The sequence below is a fragment of the Callionymus lyra genome, chromosome 11 (genome assembly GCF_982586985.1).
Source record: "Callionymus lyra chromosome 11, fCalLyr1.hap1.1, whole genome shotgun sequence".
NCBI classification, from domain to species: Eukaryota; Metazoa; Chordata; class Actinopteri; order Syngnathiformes; family Callionymidae; genus Callionymus; species Callionymus lyra.
Genome location: NC_141828.1, coordinates 16,997,531 through 17,019,307, shown reverse-complemented (window position 1 = coordinate 17,019,307; position 21,777 = coordinate 16,997,531). Strand labels below are relative to the sequence as shown.

Sequence of the window (21,777 nt, the reverse complement as noted above, 5' to 3'; positions counted from 1 at the left end):
TCTACTCCAGGTTTAACTGTGGTCTCACAGGTGTGGACTACATGGACGGCGACTGGAGGGAGTCCGGGTCTCTGGCCAACCTGACGACGGGCAGAGAGTTGAACTTGTCTCCGCAGACACGCCTGGTTCTGGAGGTGCTGATGGTCCTGATGTGTGTGGGAGCTGTGACAGGTGTGGTTTTTATTTACTTTAAATTCATATTAGTGTACTTTAATAATAAACGACAACTGCAGGTTTTATTGGCTACTTGAGAAAACTTTTGAAAGTCTTAAAAACTGTTATATTTGTTATAATTATTTGTTAACTCCATGATCTTGTTTGATTTAATCTGCAGTATTATCATTCATATTCAAAGTATTTTGTGGGAAATTTACTGTATTACCTTTCTCATTTTAGCCGATGTTGCCACTAAGCTAGCTTGAAAATTCCTAATTTAGAATTGTTCTGTTAGCTACATCGTTTAACCAAGCATTCAGCATTATATGGTTTATTTTTGGTGGCAAAACTGCATTAAACTAAAACCGATATTGCCTGATAAGATAAGTCACAGAGATGATGCATGTCAACAAATAAATATACAGAGACTACCCATAAGAGTTAAAGGGATGATGAAGTAAAGACATTTTAAAAGTGTTTGAAGAAGGACAAGAACGGGACGTGTTAATATAAATGGAGCCTCCAAGAATGAAAATACAATATTCATCTTTCGTAAATAATATATATTTTCCTTGTGCCCTTGTTATATTGAGATTGACATCCCTGATCCCAGTGACTGTTTCTCAACACTTAAAAAAAAAAGAAGAGAGAATTATGGATCATTTTTGTGACTTTACTTAAATCCTGGGAATCAATTTTTAACTACACAAAAATCATTTTCACTCTATGATACTAACTTTATTTGACCCAGCAGGTTAAGATACTTTTTTAACCTTCAAACCATTGGGTGGGAAATAAAATGCTTATAAGTCTTCAACTGGCATTTTCCAACCAAAACAATTGTGTTTTCAATTGTTATATTAGTTATTTTCGCACTTACCACGATTTTATATGATTGATTATATACAGGAAAGGAAGAAATTACATCTCTTTTAAAAGCTTAGCAATTTCTCATGTCAAGGCTTCAATAAAAGTTTGAATTTGGATGTTTTTTAGTGTCTTTTTGGAAGAGGAGGAAGAATAAAATGAGCGCAAAACGCCTTAATCTGTGCTCCTTCTTCTTTTCCGGATCCAAAATACATTTTTTTAGTCACTAAAGATAAAGCGTCTTGTGTTCTCTGTTTATTCTGCTGACTCCATTCCTAAAACTGCAAAACAAATGACGTAATAATGCATTATGGGATGCTTCTGGAGCTTTGTATTCTGTCAGTGATTCAAACCAAAACATCATCCTCAATGACAAGAGAGTGATTTCATGTATCATTTACTTACAAACTTCCCTCTGAGTCCATTCTGTAGGCTCTGCTGAGTCAGCACTTCACAGAGTTCTGAGAGCTCAGAGAATATATTTATTCACTTTTTGAGCTGAAGGTTACTGCTTTCAGTCCGCTGAACATTGTGTTTCATACCTTTTAAAGTGCCTGTGGTCTTTCTGTAGGCAACACTCTGGTGATCAGCATTATCGTGGCGACCAAGAGCCTCCACTCTGTCACCTCGGTGCTGATCATGAACTTGGCCATCAGTGACCTCCTGGTCGGAGTCGCCGTCATGCCTTTCGTCGCCCTGTCCGTCCTGAACAACGGCTGGTGGGAATGTAACGTAAGTCTACATGATTTTTGGGTTATGTTGAGTATTTCTCTTCTTTATTTTTGAACGTTTCTTTCTTTATATTTATATTTGAAGGACGTTTAATGACACCTTGTACCATATGACGGATTCATTGTTATCTTATTATTATTGATATTTCTATACTGTGTGGACTTCTTTTATGCTTCCAGAACAATAAAACGTACCATTATTAAATCACTAGGGGGAGCCAGTGACAACTTTGTTCAAGCTTTCATACTTGCCACAATAAGTAAGATAAAAAAAAACGTAGAAATTACACGATACCAAGCGTCAGAATTTCAATGTTATTTCAACTTTGCCAGTCCTACGTGTGTACTTTTGTATACAAAATAAAAGTAAAAGGCTCCTGTGTCAGGTTGCTCCTTAAAGGTTTTATTTTAATTGTGTAAAATTTAATTTAACTCCTTCTTACGCTTAGTCAGATCATTGAAGATTTTAAGATTGGTTGATGGGGCATTGTCTTAATTTTGAGGCCACTAGATGGCACTCTATGAAACATCATGCCACATTTCCTTGGATTAGTAAATGAGAGAGGGTGCCCTCTGGTGGCCATTAAGAACACAGATCTGTTTCATGAAGCCTCATTAACCCATCACTTGGCGATCGAGGTAAATAATCTATTTAAATATATATTCTAAAAGTAAGTAAGTAAGTAAGTAATATTTATTTATATAGCGCTTTTCGAGACCAAAAGTGTTTGTTTACCCAAAAATATATAATCTTTGCCTGTAATTCAATGAAACCCATGAGTGTATCATGATACCTCATCATCTGTTTCATGAGGCCTCATCAACCCCTTAACTAAATGATCAAGTTAAATAATACTTTTAAATGTATATACTTAATGTATTTCGTAACCCAAAAAATATATAATCTTTGCCTGTAATTCAATGAAACCCATGAGTGTATCACAATACCTCATCAGCTGTTTCATGAAGCCTCATTAACCCATCACTAAACGATCAAGTTAAATAATCTATTTAAATATATATATTCTAAATGTATTTCGTAACCCAAAACATATATAATCTTTGCCTCTTATTCAATGAAACCCATGAGTGTATCATGATACCTCATCAGCTGTTTCATGAAGCCTAATCAACCCATCACTAAATGATCAAGTTAAATAATCTATTTAAATATATATTCTAAATTTATTTCGTAACCCAAAAAATATATAATCTTTGCCTGTAATTCAATGAAACCCATGAGTGTATCACGATACCTCATCAGCTGTTTCATGAAGCCTCATCAACCCATCACTAAATGATCAAGTTAAATAATCTATTTAAATATATATTCTAAATGTATTTCGTAACCCAAAAAATATATAATCTTTGCCTGTAATTCAACGAAACCCATGAGTGTATCACGATACCTCATCAGCTGTTTCATGAAGCCTCATCAACCCATCACTAAATGATCAAGTTAAATAATCTATTTAAATATATATTCTAAATGTATTTCGTAACCCAAAAAATATATAATCTTTGACTGTAATTCAATGAAACCCATGAGTGTATCATGATACCTCATCAGCTGTTTCATGAAGCCTCATCAACCCGTCACTACAAACTAGAAACCACATACTACTGTTAGTAACTGCTTTAAAATGTCATGATTTTAAACCAACCTGGATATGATCTTAACGGTTGAATCCAAACGTTCCCTCTTCTCAGCCCACAGAGGAACCAAACCTGGATCATCATGATAATAACTGATTCTCTGTGCTTCTCTCTGACAGGAGCTCTGTCTGTACGTGGGCTACACGTCCACCGTCTACTTCACCGCCTCCGCTCTAACCCTCGCCGCCATCGCTCTCGACCGCTACCTCTCCATCATGGACTGCTTGCGCTACAGCTCCCGCTGCACCCTGCGCAGAACCTCCGCCGTGGTCTCCTGGATCTGGCTCCAGGCCCTAGTGACCAGCTGCCCTCCCCTCCTGGGCCGCAGCTCCATCGGCTTCGCGGCGCCCGTGTACAGCTGCGTGGTGGACTGGGCCGCCAGCCCCGGCTACACGGCCTTCGTGGTCGCCGTCTCCTACTTCCTGCCGGCCGCCGTCGTCCTCTTCTGCAACGCCTGGATCGTCAAGGTGGCGCGGGGCCACGTCCGGAGGATCCACACGCAGGAGGGTTCGGTTCAGCGGGGCAGGGTGCCTTGCTTTCCAGCGTCTCCTTCTCAATGCGAGGACCTCCCCTCCAAACTGATCTATCACGTGAGTGGACGCTTGGTGGCCGACACCCGAGATGAATCTACGACGGATCAGGTGAACCCGTCGTCACGTCACGTCCTCCAGTCGCCCCCGCAGAACCAACACCACCACGGCCTGGTGCGTCTTTTTCTGGTCATCCTATCCTTCTTTTTGTGCTGGACCCCCTACATTGGGGTGGCGTTGGTCAAGGCCGTGGAAGCGGCGCTCTCCGCCCCGACCAGCTTCATCCCTCCGTCGGTGGTCACCTGCTCGTACTGGATGCTGCTGCTGAACTCGGACATCAACCCTCTTCTGTACGCCCTGCTCAGCAAACGCTTCCAGGCGGCCCTTCGGGGTTTGGCGCAAAAACTGCGAGCGGGGCTCGGGAGTCTGGTGGGATTGGACGGGGACGAGCAAGAAGACGACCCCTGCACGCTGACCCTCGGCAATCCGGCGCCTCCCTTCGGCTCGGATACCTCGAACGGCGACGAGACGAGGTTTTTCAAAGACTCCAAATGTCACTTTTGTCATAATCCTGTCTCCACGAGGCAGGACCTGGACTTCCTGCGGGTTCCCTCTCGGCCACAAGAGGGCAGCAGACTACCTTTCTCTGCTCTGACCAAAGCCAGACAGGCCACTTTCTATTATGGAAACATCACTGTCAGAGTAGAACATGACGTTTGTTAATGTATATAATATTATCATAAATAATGAAAGCTTTAATTTGCCTAAACCACAAGCCTTGAAAATTACCAACACACAGCACTTTGTTTTTAAAAGCCACATCATTAGATACTACACCATGTGTATTTGTATAACTTTTCAATCATCTTTGTGCGTAAAAAAGGGCCAGAAATATCAGTGAAAACTTCTGTATCTACATGTTCGATAAAACCATCGTAAAATATTCTACTCACATTTTTTTTAAATTAAATAACCTTGTGCAATGACCTCTGTGGCTTCATATAGCAATACATTCGACCATAATTTGATTAAAAAACTGCACTGAAACAATGCATACCTCCGCCAAGGAGCTTGTTTGACTCATGAGTTAACAATTATGCTAGCTCACCACACTTTTCTAAAAGCGGTGTCTTAGCGTTTGTTACTATAACTTCTGAAACCATTATGTAAACAAAAATAAAAACACATTTTGTTTAAATATACTGTATTAATGAACCCTTTTTTTTCTTAAGGCTGGTTCATTATTGCCAGTAAATGATAAATCTATTATAAAATCTAAATAAAACCACAGAAAATGTAGCCCTTTTTTATTTTTAAAAACATTACCTCCTTGGCAGAGGTATTTAGAATAATGCCAGTCTTTCTCATCTCAAATATCTTGGTTTTTGGAGGTTAAATAAAGAATGGTCGTCGTTTCAACATGAATAAATGACAAAGCGAACATATTTCAAAGAAGTATTTTTATATAGTACATGTTGTTACACTTGAAGACACTTCAACTCCTATAAATCCATCTGCAGACTGTTCTGTGTTTCTTCGTCAAACATGATCATTATTATGTTGCATCTCAGTGTAAAAAATCTTCATTCCTTACAAAGGTTTACAAATATGTTCAGCAATAAATTCCAGAGGAATACAATATTATCATTTATATTGTCATCAATATGACAATGGGAAACAGTGCTCATGTACTGCAAATGAAAAAGAAAAAAAGGCAGTGAAGTGAACATCGTTAACTTGGATGTACGCGACTGTTTTTTCGACAGCAGCCAAATGCGGAAATATAAAAAAATATATGTGTGTAGAGATTGTAAAAAGCGTCGTCGTGGGGAGGGATCATAGCAAAGAGTCTCTGTGGTGGCACTGTAAGAGAAGCAGATGTGGTGCGGTGATGGTTTTACATTCACAACAAGGCAACATTTTTCACCTGCTGCATAACAAAGCACCGTCGTCTCGGCTCTCACGGTGTCCTATTAGAAATGCTGTTTTAATGCTCACTTTATTGACAAAAACAACAATTTTTCGTTGGATTCGAAACTAAATGATAAACGTTTTTCTCACCATTTCTTGAAAGGTCTCATGATCTAACAGGGAACAAGGGTTACGTCCACACTACTGTGCTCGTCTTCAGATTAATATCCGTTTTGGTGAGAATGAACCTTAGATTAATGAGCCCCATGAACTCAAGCTCCTTGAATAGAGTGTTTCCACAGTGAGAATCCGATGTCTGAGGCTATGGTTAGAATCCAAGATCCTTTATCAAGGATTCATGTATAGTGTGTGTATATTGGTTATAAGTAAGGCTAGCACATGAGAGTGTAGCCACACAAGCAAGGTCTCCATTACTATGTAAAAAAAAAAAATGGCAAAGACAAATGGTTGTCTTCACTGTGTGTCTGGACGCCCTTTGACCGAACTACTCAGTTCGCCTCCGTCACGGTACTAAAGCGGTATGACTTTTCTTTGGCTCTGTCAATGAGATTGCAGTTTTTTATATGATAAAACTCATAACGCTACATCTCAACTACATTAAGGACAAGGCATGCAGAAGAAAAAATGCCCAAAAAAAGCTCTATTATAGATGCATGTTTCAAAATATTCAAGCCTTCTGTGGAACCAAAGGTTAAGAAAGGAGTCACTGATTCCCCCCCAAAATGGATTGCATCTTGAAATAATGCCTTCTGGACGACTGTTGGGGCACTCTGGATGGAAACCAAGGGGCATACCCAGAAATGTACTTGTCTTGTAGTGGTCTTGGCAAGCTAGAGGCGTTTTTTTGGGCGGAGACGGATGGAAGTTGGGATCAGCCAAAGGGTACTTAAAATTATTGCAATCCGTCCGTGAAGGATCTCATTAATCCAGGTCATGTTTATTAAAGAGGTTCAAAAGCAAGTCAACTGGACTGTGTAGAGTTTCTAGGAAGATGATTCAGAATTGATTTGGTATCGAAAAATCCTCTCTTGGATAACATTATAGCAAATACAAGGTATTTTTTTTTAGAGATAAGTAGTGTGGACGTAGCCTCTGTGGTCTAAGGGGTCTTAAGAGTAAACTGATTCCTGCATCAATAGACTAAGAGGCATCAACCTTTGATTTTATTGATCAAAAAAAAGACCTGACCTGTCACTAAACCGGACGCCGGAGTCATGCACCGGAAACGAGTGGAGCACAGATTGATCCTCAGACGTCCAGACAGGACCCCCCTCACACCAGCTGAGCACATCAGGGGCCGACAGCTCCGGCACATCCAAAAGGTGTGAGACACGGCTATGTACAGTGATGCACACAGATATCTGTCATGACACCTGAGAGAGAGACGCCGCGGTGGCTCTCTCTCTCTCTCGGTTCAAGCGTACAGCATTTTTAGGCGTTTTTCTTTGGATCTTTAAAGCGTGTCAATGCAGTCCTCGGGGTATTATTCCACCCCTTCAATAGGAGGAACTTCAGCCAGCAGATGGTGCGAATGGAAGAATTCATTATTCAGTTTTTTACCTGACATATTTTGAAGGGTAAGGATTACAATTGTTGAGTCCATGCACCAACTGAGATTAACCTCTGAATGGAATGGACAGAATTAAAGATGGTATAAAATCTTTCTTCGAGTTCAAGAGACTTTTTTTTTTCTTTCTTTCTACGAACTTATCCGATCAAGCACTCGTGTGTTCGTACGTGCAATTGCATGGTTAGAGATTTCAGTGTGCAAACGTCGACATGGAGGTCCTGGATCTGCCCCTCCAGTTGAGTCCGGTGCTCGCCCCCGCCTCCCCGCCGCTCTCCGCCGGCTCGTCGCGCTTGCGTAGCTTGGTGCTGAGCTGGATTATACACTGGTCCCAGTCCTCCGGGAGTAGCAGCATGAGGAACCCCAGGCAGATGATGAAGACGGCGATGAGGCGCACTGTGTTGAAGTTGATCTCGCACGTGTAGAGGTCCACCACTGGGGAGGGAATATGAAATGGATGATCAGTAAATATGTTCATCATGACCTGTGCTGTGTCTCAAATCGCATACTTGCGTACTCAAAGTTAGTATTTTTAGTGCGTAAGTGCGTCTCAATTCTTAGTATGCGAAATTTAGTGCGCCATGCACACTAAATTGGCGTACTAACACGCCCACAAAACTGAGTATGGTTCGATGGACACTAACCACCCTAAACGGCCGCCATCTTAATGACTTTTTAAACAGAAGTTACGTCATATATATATATATATATATATATATATACATATACTTACAGGTGTATTATTTTCAGCAGCAGTAGGAGGATGAGACATCTTCGGTGCTGATACCAGCTTAAATATCTCGAGAATATTTCGATTCTCATATTTTTCTTTATTCCTTTTTCCAAACTTGCAAAACATGCTGCCAGCAGGTGGCGATAGCGTTCAAACAGCTAGTTGCAACATCGTTAAATAGAAGTAGAAGAAGAAGCTGTCGCGTCATTTCCTGTTAGTGTGTAGCGTCAGTGTTTGATTTGAGACAGACTATCTGTGGAGAATTTGTGTACTAGTTAGTATGCACACTATCCTGATGCATACTAACTTCTAGTATACTAAGAGAAGTATGCGATTTAAGACACAGCACAGTGTAAATTCAAATCATAAAGTAGCCCAGGATAACTTCAATCTGTGCTTCTTACTAGAAGAACTTGATACAGGACTATTTCTGAATTTTTTTTTTGGTTTGATTACATTTCTTATCTATTTTATTGTTGGTTTGGAAAAAAAAAACATGGTACATAGGATCAGGTAAGAGACAAAATAAATAAAACGACACGGTCATTTAATCTTTAAATTATAAAGACCGTAACCTTCTCCAGGATCTATATCATGTCCTATGTCATGTTGATTTAAGGTGAAAGGACCTTGCTCAAGGTCTGTGAGGTCATCAGGTGCCAGTAGATTTACAAATGTCTTGACAGTTAGCCTGCCTTGCTGCCGGATCATTCTGGGAAACCATTGCCTTTCGTCATTTTCATGTTTTGTGTGTGATGTGGCTAAAGTCTTTTGTTAGTATCGACTTGCTTTTGCTCATAACTCGATCCTGCTTCTGTCTCAGAAAATATTCACAAATCGCTTCAATTTCATGTGAAGACTAACAACTGCCTTTTCTTTACCGTCATAGGTTTGCTTTCTTAGACAACGAACAAACATTGTCTAGATCTCAGGAGTCGCAGAGACTCGGATCTGCTGTAAACAGGCTTTAAAAAATAATTATAAATATAGACTAGTAATAAGCAGGAATTTGGATGTTTTAAAGTGTGTATTTTTGGACAAAGATCAAGACAAAGACAAGTGAGAGTCGGTCGCTACATTAGCTTAGACATACATTTTTGCCTATAACTCGATAAGGAACATATTACTTTGAAAATAATCCAGATCCTTAAATCGACATGACAGTGAGTAGAAAATTAGAGCAAATTGAATTTAGGGAGAACTATCAGTTAAGGTTTTGAGTCAAAATAAAAAATATATTGAATTCAATTACTAAAAAATGTCAAATAATACATTTGGGGAAACTATTATGGATCTAGCTTTGTAGAATGACTGAGCAAACAAGAGAAGAAAGTGTGGAATTATATAATTTTGTTGCCCTTTAAAGGCTTTCGTTTTTGCAGTGATTTCAAGCTCATCTTCATTCGAGCCACTCACCAAATGTCAAAGACACTTACTGGCATTAACAGGGACACTTAAGACGATGCCGAGTGAGATCAATGTCGGGTATGTTATTGCAATGCCGAAATTCACCAGAATGTTGAAAGCTGCAAAAAAGGAACAGATGGATATCATTAGGTTAATTCTTCATTTTCAACTTGTTTTTTTTTGTCCTGCTCTCATACCGAGCAACAGTCCGGCGACTCCACAGAGGTAGAGCCAGGGGACGTCTGCCATCGAGCCGACGTACTCCACACCCGTGAAGTACAGAATGACCGGCAGGAAGCAGAGGAATACGAAGTTAGCGCTGCCCACGATGCTCAGGAAGAGGGCGGCCTCTCCGAATTTGGCACTGCCTAGGACCATCTTGAAGAGGACCTGACGGTAAGAAGATGAAGTAAGATGTCACTTCTGAATGAGTTGATTCAGCAGATGCTACCGAGAAGCTTGTTGGTCTTATAACGTTGATCCTACGAGATAAACTAGAGCAGACCTGGGCAAAGTGCTGCCCCGGGGGACATATGCGGCCCTTTGACTGTATTTATGCGGCCCTCGTAATGTCAAAGTATGATCATGTATAAATGGTTCTAAATTATTTAAAAGGTGAATTTTGTATTTATTATTCATTTACATTTTCACATAACACTTATTTACTTTTTCCCTCCTTTTTGTGTGTAATTATTTTTAAGTAGCGTATTTTCCGGACTATAAGTCGCTCAGGAGTACAAGTCGCACCAGCCATAAAATGCATAATAAAGAAGGAAAAAACATATATAAATCGCACTGAAGTCGCATTTTTGGGGGACATTTATTTGATAAAATCCAACACCAAGAACAGACATGTCATCTTGAAAGGCAATTTAAAATAAAAATAGAATAGAGGCGACAACAGGCTGAATAATTGTACGATATGCTTACGTTACATGACACATGGTATGTTAACATAACATATTAAGAGTTATTCAGATAACTATAGCATAGAAAACATGCTAAGAAGTTTACCAAACCATCCATGTAACTACAAATAACTAAAGTCTAATGAAATCTTCATCCTCGGTGTCACTTTTAAACAACTCCGCTAACTCAGGAGGTGGAAGATGCGGCGCTTCCTCTTCTACGTCGAAATTATCAACACAGGCCTAGAGCGCCCTCTTGCGGTTTAGTGTGAAATTATATACCGGTAATAATGTGTTAATAATTTCACACATAAGTCGCACCCCCGGCAAAACTATGAAAAAAACTGTGACTTATAGTCCGGAAAATACGGTATATATTTATCCCTCAAAATATATTTTTAAAGTTAGTTGAAGAAATGTTTTAAAAAAAACTCATATATATACAAGAATAAAATTGCATCCTATTTAGCTTAATAAATGTTACGGCCTAATGGCGATTGTCCTTTTTTTTTTAGGGATTTTCTCGTCTTTCTTTTTGCTTGACGGCCCCTAACAAATTCACAGAATTGAATGTGGCCCCTTGAAGAATTTTAATTTCCCACCCCTGAACTAGAGCCTATCGTTTAGTCTGAGCCTACAAACTCACACTGACATCAAACCCCACAGTTATCAACGGGAATTGAATTTCCCCGAAACAAAAATGAAATCAAAGGTCACACTGGATCATACGGCAGCGAAGAGAGCAGCGATCTATCTTGCCGGTGATTTACCGGGAAGAAACAATTACCTTGTAAAGCGCTGACATGGACGCAGAGGTGACCACCAACGTGATGCCGATGACGGAGTGGCTGTGGAATCCGTCGGCGTAGGTCATCATCACGATGCCCGCTATGGCCAAGATAGCTGCCACTATCTGTGAGGGAAACAACACACTCTCAGCGTGATGGTAAACAACATCAGTGTCAAACTGCTTGTGCGACGCCGCTGCAGGAGTCCCACAGTGTAGACTCCACGAATCTGTGCTAATCAGACTATTGACAGTTTTTTTTTTCCACGAATAATTGGGAGGACATTCTGGCTCCACGGAGTAATTAAAAAACGTTGCACCCTTCTGAGTCGTGGGCGCATGAGCCAATGAAATAATAATAAACATCTTTAATGATGCACTTTCAGATTCATTACGGAAACTAAAGTTTTGAGGTCATCGTGTATAAACCTCAGCCTCAAACATATGATTCCAAGCATTATTGATATAGGTAGAACTTTATTGATCTCCTCAGGATATCTCCTTCGGGAAATTGTTTTTTTTTTCAAAATTATCCACAGCAAATTTATCATAAAAAATAAAAATAAACAAAATGAAATAAGAACAAGAAAAAAGAGAAATAAAGAGAAAGAACAAGATGATACAATCTAAGTCTAAAGATACATATAAAGAACATAGATTAAAAAAAAGATAACAAAGACAAAGGATACAAAGACTAACATAAAACAGAACATCCTGATACTTTTACTCCACTCCTGCCCCCGAACTCAGAATTAAACAATTTAATAGCCCGAGGAATGAATGAGTCCTTGAGTCTATTAGTGTTGCATCATGCTCACTGATGACAGTGTTCAGAGGATGACTGTCATCATCCATGATGGACAGTAGTTTGTCCAGTGATCTCCTCTCAGCAACTGTCACCAGTGAGTCCAGCCTCGTGCCATAATATGAAGTCCATTAACCAAAATTCAACACCAATTTTAATTGTCTGTTCATGGATGTATTAAAAGCACCTCATGATGCCGATAGCTGGCATGGAGGCGAGGACTTCAGACTTATTTATCGAGGAGAAAATATATTTTTAAGCCAAGCACGTCATGACCCTGAAATCTCACTCTTCTTATTTTCTGAAACTTGGCATCATTAAGAAGTGAGTACCTGTTCAGCTAAAATCTTCTTTCCATTAATATTCTTCCTCCCAGTCTTTCTGCGGTGCTCCCAAGATGCTCTCCGCGACCCTGATTTCAAGTCTGCCTGCCAACTTCCACAGTCGCGACCTGTCAACCCTGTTTGTTTCCTGCAAACAGCCACACTTTCTGCTGTGAAGTTAACGCAGTAGTTGGGTCTATAAATCCAACCGAGGATTCGCGGCTTCACGAGACGCTCTTACATGTTAGATTTGACTGCTCCCTTCACAGTCTCACGCGCTCCCTGCTTGATAGTCTTACATTGATTTCAATTACACAGTTAACACAAACGCTTTCATCACCTCGCCCACATTGTGTCCTTAGTCGTCTCTCTCCGCGACGACACAAACCATCTGTCATTGACGTACGAACGACGTTCGTTTCCTTTGGTCGTGTTCGCTGCATCTAGCCGTCGTGAAAGTGTTCGTCGAAGAGGGAGGGATGGAGTCCAGCGGAGGGGATTAGCTGCATTAAAGGGGGGTGTCAGGAAGATGAATGAGCTTGTATGCTTGCGCGTGGCCAGAGCCCTGCAGCACCTTTTGCCAAAGATGATTCAATGTTCTCTGCAGGCGTCAGTCACCGCCGCTCTGTTCCTCCTGCGTGTTCAGTCTCTCAGTCTGTTCGTCAGTGACTAGAACCTTTCAGATACTTATTAAAGGGATTCAAATGGCTACTCGAGATCTTCTGTTCTGATTTTTATTTTTCCTTTTTATACATGTGTTTCAGTATATTTTAGACTGTACATAACTTGCATGCCTCTGTGTTCTATCTCTTTGTAACATATTCTGGAGCTGCTGAACCGTGAATTTCTCTAAGGAGATGAATAAAGTATCTATCTATCTATCTATCTATCTATCTATCTATCTATCTATCTATCTATCTATCTATCTATCTATCTATCTATCTATCTATCTATCTATCTATCTATCTATCTATCTATCTATCTATCTATCTATCTATCTATCTATCTATCTATCTATCTATCTATCTATCTATCTATCTATCTATCTATCTATCTATCTATCTATCTATCTATCTATCTATCTATCTATCTATCTTATCAACTAGAACTAGGCTGTTTGCCAAATCGCGCACTTCTGCACTTACACTTAGTATTTTGAGTTGAAAAGTGACTCTCAGTGTGCGAAAATCTAGTGCACAATGAGCACTTAATTGGCCAGAAATCTGAGTGTGGATCGAATGGACACTTTCCACCCTCAATGGCCGCCATCTTAGTGACGTAGATGGCTTTAAACGGAAGCTACGTCACTGACGACATGTCTTTGGAGCAGATACCGGCGTAAATTTCTCAAGAAAACACTCATCTTACCGCAAAACAAAACAACAACAATAATAACACAATGAAACACAACTTAATAACTTGTTTCAATTGGCGAAAAGGGATCAAGTGTCGGCGATAGTGTTCCAATTTTCCGGTTGCAATCAGCGTTAAAAAGTAGTAGAAGAAAAATCTGTCGAGTCACTTCCTGTAAGTGTGTAGCAGCAGTGTTTGATTTGAGACGGTACTACAGGTTGAAATTTGCGAACTGTGCACTGTCTTAACGTGTACTGTAAACCAGTGCACTCGGAGAAGTGTGCGATTTGGGACACAGCCATGGTCATTCATCCATGTTAAAGCAGCACTAGGTAAGATTTACACATTTTTCATATTTTCAGTGAAGACTGGTTTCACTCAAGGGACAACTGGTCGATGTGAAGAGAAACTGGCAGAACAAGAATCGAGGCAGTACAGTAGAAGTAGGAAAGTGTGGCCCTTTGACTGTATTTATTTGGCCCTCACAGTATAACTGATCCACGTAGAACATGTTACAAGGAATTATTAATGTATTGACTCTATATAACACTTGCTTAAGAAATTAGTTTAGGACTTTTTTGCCCTGTTTTTGTTTGTTCTTGAATGTATTTTGTATTTTTATTCAAGGTTTATGAATATTTGCATATTTGGGTTAATTGTATGTTTATAAATGGGTTAGAGACTCTTGAGTGTTCACGGTTATTTAATTACACTACTTTAACTGTAGGGACAGTCTAAAAACAGACATTTCTTTAATTATCTCTTGCTGCTGTAAGAATGATGATGCACTTGAGGCTTTATAGAAGTTGCTGTTTATAGTAATTTATCACTTCTTAAATCCAACTTTTGACAGGATTATATGTGGTTAATAGCTTTAATCTAAATGGGAACACTGTCTTGTAAATACAATCTAATGACAAATAACATAATATTCTGAAAATATCAACTGGATACAGTGATGTTTTTTACATGCTGAAATAACTTGACCTACATTGTTATAAACCACCATAACTTCTACTTGTGACGGGTTGATGAGGCCTCATGAAACAGCTGTGTAGTGAAGACGCTGTATCATGATACAGTTGTGTATTTTTAAAGACCACTAGATGGCACTCTCTGTTTGATAATATATGGTTATATTTCACTAATTCAATTAATCCTGACATCATTTTCAAACGTAGAGTGCCATCTAGTGGCCTTTCAAAATGAAGACACTGTATCATGATACAATGTCTTCAAGGTGTTTCATGAGGCCTGATCAACCCATCACTTCTACTTAAAATCCTTATAAGAGCATAAGCATATCTTATGAATGTGTTTGTAATGCATGACAAACAAGACCTTAAATTGTTCCTTGCTTTTTCCGCGCTCAAAGTGATGGGAGTAGGCTGTGACGCATCATGCTAGCTCAGGGGACACAACAAGAAACTCAGATCCAAAGCTGGGATGGAACCCACACAAGCCGGTCAGTGCTAAGAAGGAAAGTTTCACCTTTATTTGCTTGTCAAGAATATTCATTGTGACTTTTTTAGGGCAAAAAAATAAGAAGTTATTTAAAGAAAGCCTCATTTTGCCGTGCGACGTTTCCTCTTCACGACTGAAAGTCGGTAAGAGCTGTATGTGGGACAACGATGAGCCAGAAGTAAATTTATCAAAAGGCAAACTGAAGTCTAGGAAGTACCAGCAAGGTAGACATACTTAGCAAAAAGACTAAGTGTGAAACAAAAAACTATATATTATGGATAGTTGACACACTTATATTGTGTAACCATTCCTGTGAACAAAATGTATTTGCCTCTTTTTTTCTGTCTGCTTTTCAATAAAAAGCCTCTGCAAAGTGTAACTAGTACCAGCTCGAGGAGAGAGAGAGTGTTTTCACAGCCGTCCTCTCTCTGGGCCTTTTCACCACCGATAATGGAGGCCGGGGGAACAGGGCAGCGCTGGAGAAAAATGGGGTGGTTGTGAGTGAAAAAAAAGGGGGGAAATCCATTTTGCAAAGTGCAAGATCGCACCAGAAATGGAAATATAATCCGAGCAGCCGCAGGAAGCAGCTGGATTCTGAAATCCTTCCGTTACAGCTTCGCTCAGATAAAGCCAGCGAGCAGCGAGACACGGAAGTGACACTGACATTATTGAACACAGGTGACGTCGCCGCCAATAAGCCGGTGCTTTTTTTTTTTTCTTTTCGTTCTTTATTTAGACTCTCACGAGTATGTTCTTGTCATGTTCAATTATCCTTTATTTATCTCCACCAATATGATGGTATAATGTTGAATCATAGCATCATTTTTTTGGAATAATTGACCAACAATTCTAACATTCAACCACATTTTTTACATGATTTGTGGTTTGATCGTTGCTAATGTTACTTTTGTTTCTAGACCAACATTATTTCTGCACTGTATATGATCAGAAATAAAAGTTTAACGAAATAAAAAAACATTAAAGTTTAGAATAATGCGAAATATAAATGAACATGAGGTATCATGATACAGTGTCCTTACTTTAAAACGCCACTAGATGGCACTCTCAGCTTCATAATCTTGGACTCTCATCTACTAAGAATTCCATGAATCAGAAATGTGTTTGATTTTCTGGCTACACAATGAGACTTCTTACTTTATCGCAGTATTCAAGTCAAACAGCGTCTGAACGTATTAACCGTGGGTCACCGTGTGAGTTGAAAAGGAATCGCCAACTTGACAAGAGCAATCACAGAATATTCCTTCTGCTCAATTTCTTCAATTTAATGGGTCATCGGATAGTGTAATGAGACGCTTCGCTCTTCTCTGGAATCGCTTTAGAAGAATCAATTTTTTTTCATCCTGATGTTTCTTTCACTTGCATAGTTAACGTTAGCATCGGGCGAAACAATTTAAGGGTCGTTCATCAAAACAGATGGTTTACAAACGGGTCTAAAAAAAATGAGATGTTAAATTAGAAAAGACCTTCATTAATAAAGTCCTAGTTATCCTTATTATATCATTTTTTTATCGTTATTTAGGCAATTTTTGTCTTAAATGAACAGCAGTACAAATCAAACATCAATTAAGTCACTCGCTCTTGAGCTTACGCTTAGTTTCATTGTATTGTATTATTTTTATTTTATATCTTGATTTTTTTCAACTATTTTCCTGATTTAAGTGTCTCTTAAATGGATCTTAAACCTTTATTGTACTCATCAGTATGTGTCTGTTTGTACAAAACTCTCTTTTCATTGAATAAGAATATGTGTTTAAGCCCCGCCGACTGAAAACATGGTTTTCTGGAGATTAAATCCTGTTTACCATAACCACCCCTACTCTGCTGTGATTTGTCAAACCTTAAGGTTTGTCACCACACGTCATCAATCCCAGACGTCTTCAATGGACTTGTTGTATAAACAAAGCAGGGCAATATTACAGCTGGCTGGAGGAGGAGTTAAGGCGTTGTAACGTCATAATGGACTCTGCTCTCGTAGTCTCTAGTTCGCCGAGATTTCAGACAACATTTATAAAGTAATAACTTCAAAACATGGTCATGATGAGGGACTTACTGCATCTTGGAGAGGAAGACTTCAACATTTGAAACATGTGAGTGAGTCAGGAGAGACATTGGCTTTACGACAAAATATTAGATCAGTTTGTCAGAGCTCTCGGACAATTTTAAGCTTGTAAGGTTTGCATATATATATTGCTAATGCTAGTACAAGGTGGTTTATTTTTAACCAGTGACAACAAAATTAGGATAAAAAACAACCCTCTTTGAAAACATACTTTAACAGCAGTCTAATTAAACTTTATTACAGTGAAGCCTCAACATAATGGGTTTCACCATCTGGTTCCACAATATATTTATATATCATCGTATTTATCTCCTTTTCAATAAACTTCTATGAAAACTGAACAGCACAGTGTAATCAAAATGTTATTAAAATAACAGATGGCGTCTTTTTTGTAGTTGTTGTTGCTTTCTCAATTAAGAATACAAATGTACCTTAAAAAAATCTGGATTTCTGTTTCTGTGAAGGCTTTGCTCGACTGGATTTGATCCAGAGGAGACACTTTCATCAGGGCGAGCATCAACAAAGTCCACACTCACCCGGACCCCCATGAAGCGGTCTCTGAGTACAATCCAGGAGAGCAGGAAGACGAAGGCCTTGTTACAACAGAAGAGCGCCGACGCGTCTGTCGTGTTGATCTTCCTGAGGGCCTGCAGGTACAGGTAGTTGGTGAGGATCCACAGCAGGCCAAAGGGTGCTACCTTGGTGAAAAACACCTTAGGGGTCAGTCCATCGTCCCCAAAAAATCTACAACACTCCCTGCGCAGAGATAACAAACACAGTTACTTAAAATGCAGCACCGTCGAAACCTCATGCCTGCAACCCCCAAAAATAAATGGCTTTTAAGCGTTTTTTTATCAGTGTTGACGTTTAGACGTTTAATGTTTGCACAGGTCTGGTGTGTTGCACTGCGTTCCCCGAAAGCATCTGGCGGGAGAAGCGATGCGTCAGCATTAGTAAGGTGGAGGCAGGTAACACATTTGGTCGCGCCGTGTGGAGCAGCAGCTGAGCTTGCATTAAAACACAAACCGCTCGACACTTGTGACAAGAGAGTTGTTACGTTTCATTAGGATCGTTTCACCTTCATTTTGCCAACACGCCACGTAAACAGTCTGTCAATTGTGTGTCATATTCAGAGGTAAGGGGAGAGGGGGGTAGGGGGGTGTGAGACGATCCATCTTCGGCTGCTTATCTGAAGTACTTGGCTGCTGCCCTGCTTAGAAACCTCCTACAGTCCTTTTTTTTGTATTTCCAGGACAGACTTGCATTGCTTTTACACCACAACCCCTAGTTTGTAATGGGTTTAATGAGGCCTCATGAAACAGCTTTAGTTAAGACACTTTATCGCAGTGATCCCCAACCTTTTCCAACTCAGGGCCCACATTTAAGTCTCAAGAACCTTTGCGGCCCCCCTTCGACCCCATAAATACGAAAGCATTATAACGCGTTCTCGTTTCCTTGTCACATACTCGAAGGAAAAACAATAAAATGAAAATAATATTTGAAAATATTAAATGTTTAATATCCATTTAAACTCGATGAGTTTTAACATTTAAAAAAAATATATAATTACATCCACCCTCCCACAAAAAAACGATACCATTTTGGATACGATTTTGCGGCCCACTTGCAATACAGGCCTGGCCCACATGTTGGGAATCACTGCTTTATCGTAAACTTGTGTCCACTAGAGGGCACTCTCAGTTTGAAAAGTATGCCAGGTAAAGTATAGTGGATTAGAGCCAAAGATTATAAAGCAGAGAGTGCCATCTACTGGCCATCAAAATGAAGACACTGTATCATGATACAGTTTCACAAGGCCTCGTCAACCCATCAGTACTGGCTTTGTCACAGTTTTTCAGTGTTCACTCTGGCCAGCTGGGGGGGACATGCGAAAAAACATATTCTAAATGACATCTTAAGCCATGAAAACTTATTTTCTTTCAGTCTTCAAGTTTGAAAATAATGTATGGAGTCATTGAATTAGTAGATTGGAGCCAAATATTACAAAGCAGAGAGTGACATCTAGTGTTAAAGCTACAGATCTACTTTCTGAAGGCAAACTTTAAAGTCCCAAGAGTCAAACCAACCTACCGAGAAAAGTAATTTCTGCATTATGTTCTTTCTGTCGCTATTGTGCTTCTGTTTTCCATACATCAGTCCGACATTGAATGCACCGCCATGACCAGCTGCTTGTATAGAATGTCGTACTAAAGAACATCCGATGGTTGAGTTGGTTTTATATTGATTCCTTTTAGACCTGCTTTTAAAAGTCGGTGCAACTCACACATTGTGGAGATACTTCCAGCTGTTGGCACAACAATAATGCCTGTTTATTTTAAGTAAGCAAAGTGAGTGGTATTGATGGCATGTTCCACTTTTGTTTGGGGTTTTATTCTGTACTCTCACTTCCTGTTCTCCCTCATTTCCCCAAGGTGACTAATGGTACACGGTTGGACCTGATCAGCGATCCAGAACCTCCCCTACTTCAACCAGCTGAGTTCATATCTGTGTGCAAGATGATTTCCTGCTTCGGTCTGAAGTTCTTTCTCTTGTTCTCTTGATTTATTCTTATTATACTACTTGTATTTTTTCCTTCCGGCATATGTGCCTGACTTCATAGTTTGTTCCTGGTTATCCAGTGTTGTGTCTCGAATCGATACTTCTCTTAGTATACTCGAAGTTAGTATGCATCAGGATAGTGTACGTACTAACTAGTTAGCACATTCTCGACAAATCAAACACTGCTGCTAAGCATTGACTGGAAATGACACGACAGCTTCTTCTTCTTCTACTATTTAACGATGATTTCAACCAGCAGTAGGAAAACTATCGACACCTGCTGGCAGCACGATTTGTTTGGATCAAGAAATATGAGAATCAAAATATTGGCGAGATATTTATGCTGGTATCAGCACCGAAGATGTGTCATCCTTCTACTGCTGGAGGAAAATGCACCTGTAAGTATATGCATATATAGATATATATAGATATATATATCTATATATATCTATATATATCTATATATATCTATATATGAAGTAACTTCCGTTTACAATGTCAACGTAACTAAGATGGCTCGGTTTTGTGGACGTTTTACGACGCCAATTTAGTGTGCATGGTGTAAGTAAGTAAGCAATTTGTATTTATATAGCTCTTTTCCAGACCAGGGTCACAAAGTGCTTAAACAATCAAAACAATACTCAATACAATATATACTTTAAAGGTCAAGATAATACTGAGAACAACACAGGAGTTCCAGATAATCAAGCAAAAGCCTGAACAAATAAAAATGTTTTAAGATGTTTCTTGAGGGAACTCAGTAGACTCCATGGTGCACTACATTTCGCATACTAAGAATTGAGACGCACTTATGCACTAAAAATATAAAGTTTAAGTACACAAGTATGCGATTTGAGACACGGCTCAGGAGTTTTTTGTTTTCCAGGTTGTCTGTTTTTTCTTTTTGATTCCCTAGTTCAATGGACTTTGTGGTTTTTGGGGAGATATTGGACTATTATCTTAGTTTAGTATTTGATTGTATTGATTGGACTTCTAGTTGTTTAATATATTGAGTTGTACTCCACTTGTAAAGATTTTTTCCACCTCATGTTAATCCTGATGAACGGGATATTGGCTGCAGACTTGTGAATTACCATACAATGTTGCACTTGTTTCTTGTGTGGCATTATTGTGATGCCAAGTTTTCTTTCTAAATTTAACAAATTGCTTTTATAAAAGAGGATGTGAGAGAAAATTAATTTCAGAATTGACATAACCTGACTTGCACAAGCGTTTGTCCGTAACATTCTGCGATCAATGGATTCAAGACGTTGAAAAGTAAATTGGAGTTTAAAAAAACAACCACATGAAAAGAAGGCAAAACCATCAAAGTGAGGAAGAAAAAAAATAGTTTGTACTAACATGTCTAGCCATGAGGGATTAAAGGAGACTGAAGGTGACACAATAATTCCTCTCTGGGTTGGTCATGTGAAATCGGCCCCTCATTTATCACGTCTGTGAAGCAGGAAGGAGTTGATTTGTCTCCATAGCTCTATAAACGGCTTCAAAAGAGCCTGATAAAGGCCGAGAGAAGCGCGTCAAGAATCATCCGCCACGCCTTCACGCTCACCAGCCTCTTTGTCTCTCCTTCAGTAACGCAGCAGGTAGCAGAGATTAGAGATTTTCTGCTGACTGGGAGAAATGCTCCACTTCAAACCCTGAAAGCTGCAGGCGTGAAATTCCGATGCTCGATTTCTCAAGGTTAGGTTGACCTCTGGATAGAACTGTCCACCTGACGTCCAATGACAGTCTTGACTCTACTGAAGCACAAAATATAAATGCTTCGAGTATTGATGGGTTGATGATGCCTTATGATGCAGCAGTGTAGTGACATTGTATCATGAAACAGTGTCTTTATTTGAAAAGACCACTAGATGGCGCTCTCTTCTTTATAATCTTTGGCTCTGATCCACTAATTT

The 21,777-nt window shown here is 39.5% G+C and overlaps 2 protein-coding genes across 2 annotated transcripts in view; one reads left to right on the top strand and one right to left on the bottom strand.

Moving 5' to 3' along the window:
• Window positions 1-41: 41 nt before the first annotated feature.
• On the top strand, window positions 42-4,663 carry LOC148069407 (5-hydroxytryptamine receptor 1D). Its single transcript, XM_087803238.1, has 3 exons — window positions 42-171; window positions 1,595-1,755; window positions 3,530-4,663. Exons 1-3 carry the CDS (start codon window positions 42-44, stop codon window positions 4,661-4,663), a joined length of 1,425 nt encoding a protein of 474 aa, XP_087659364.1.
• An 828-nt stretch (window positions 4,664-5,491) lies between these two features.
• Window positions 5,492-21,777, bottom strand: part of slc35f3b (solute carrier family 35 member F3b) — a 79,018-nt gene continuing 62,732 nt past the window's right edge. Inside the window, exons 4-8 of the mRNA XM_087802415.1 lie at window positions 17,836-18,055; window positions 11,275-11,400; window positions 9,777-9,969; window positions 9,609-9,698; window positions 5,492-7,874 (exon numbers count right to left, since the gene is read on the bottom strand). Of these exons, the coding sequence (XP_087658541.1) occupies window positions 7,633-7,874; window positions 9,609-9,698; window positions 9,777-9,969; window positions 11,275-11,400; window positions 17,836-18,055 (871 nt within the window). The 3' untranslated portion in view covers window positions 5,492-7,632. The remainder of the gene's footprint in view (window positions 7,875-9,608; window positions 9,699-9,776; window positions 9,970-11,274; window positions 11,401-17,835; window positions 18,056-21,777) is intronic.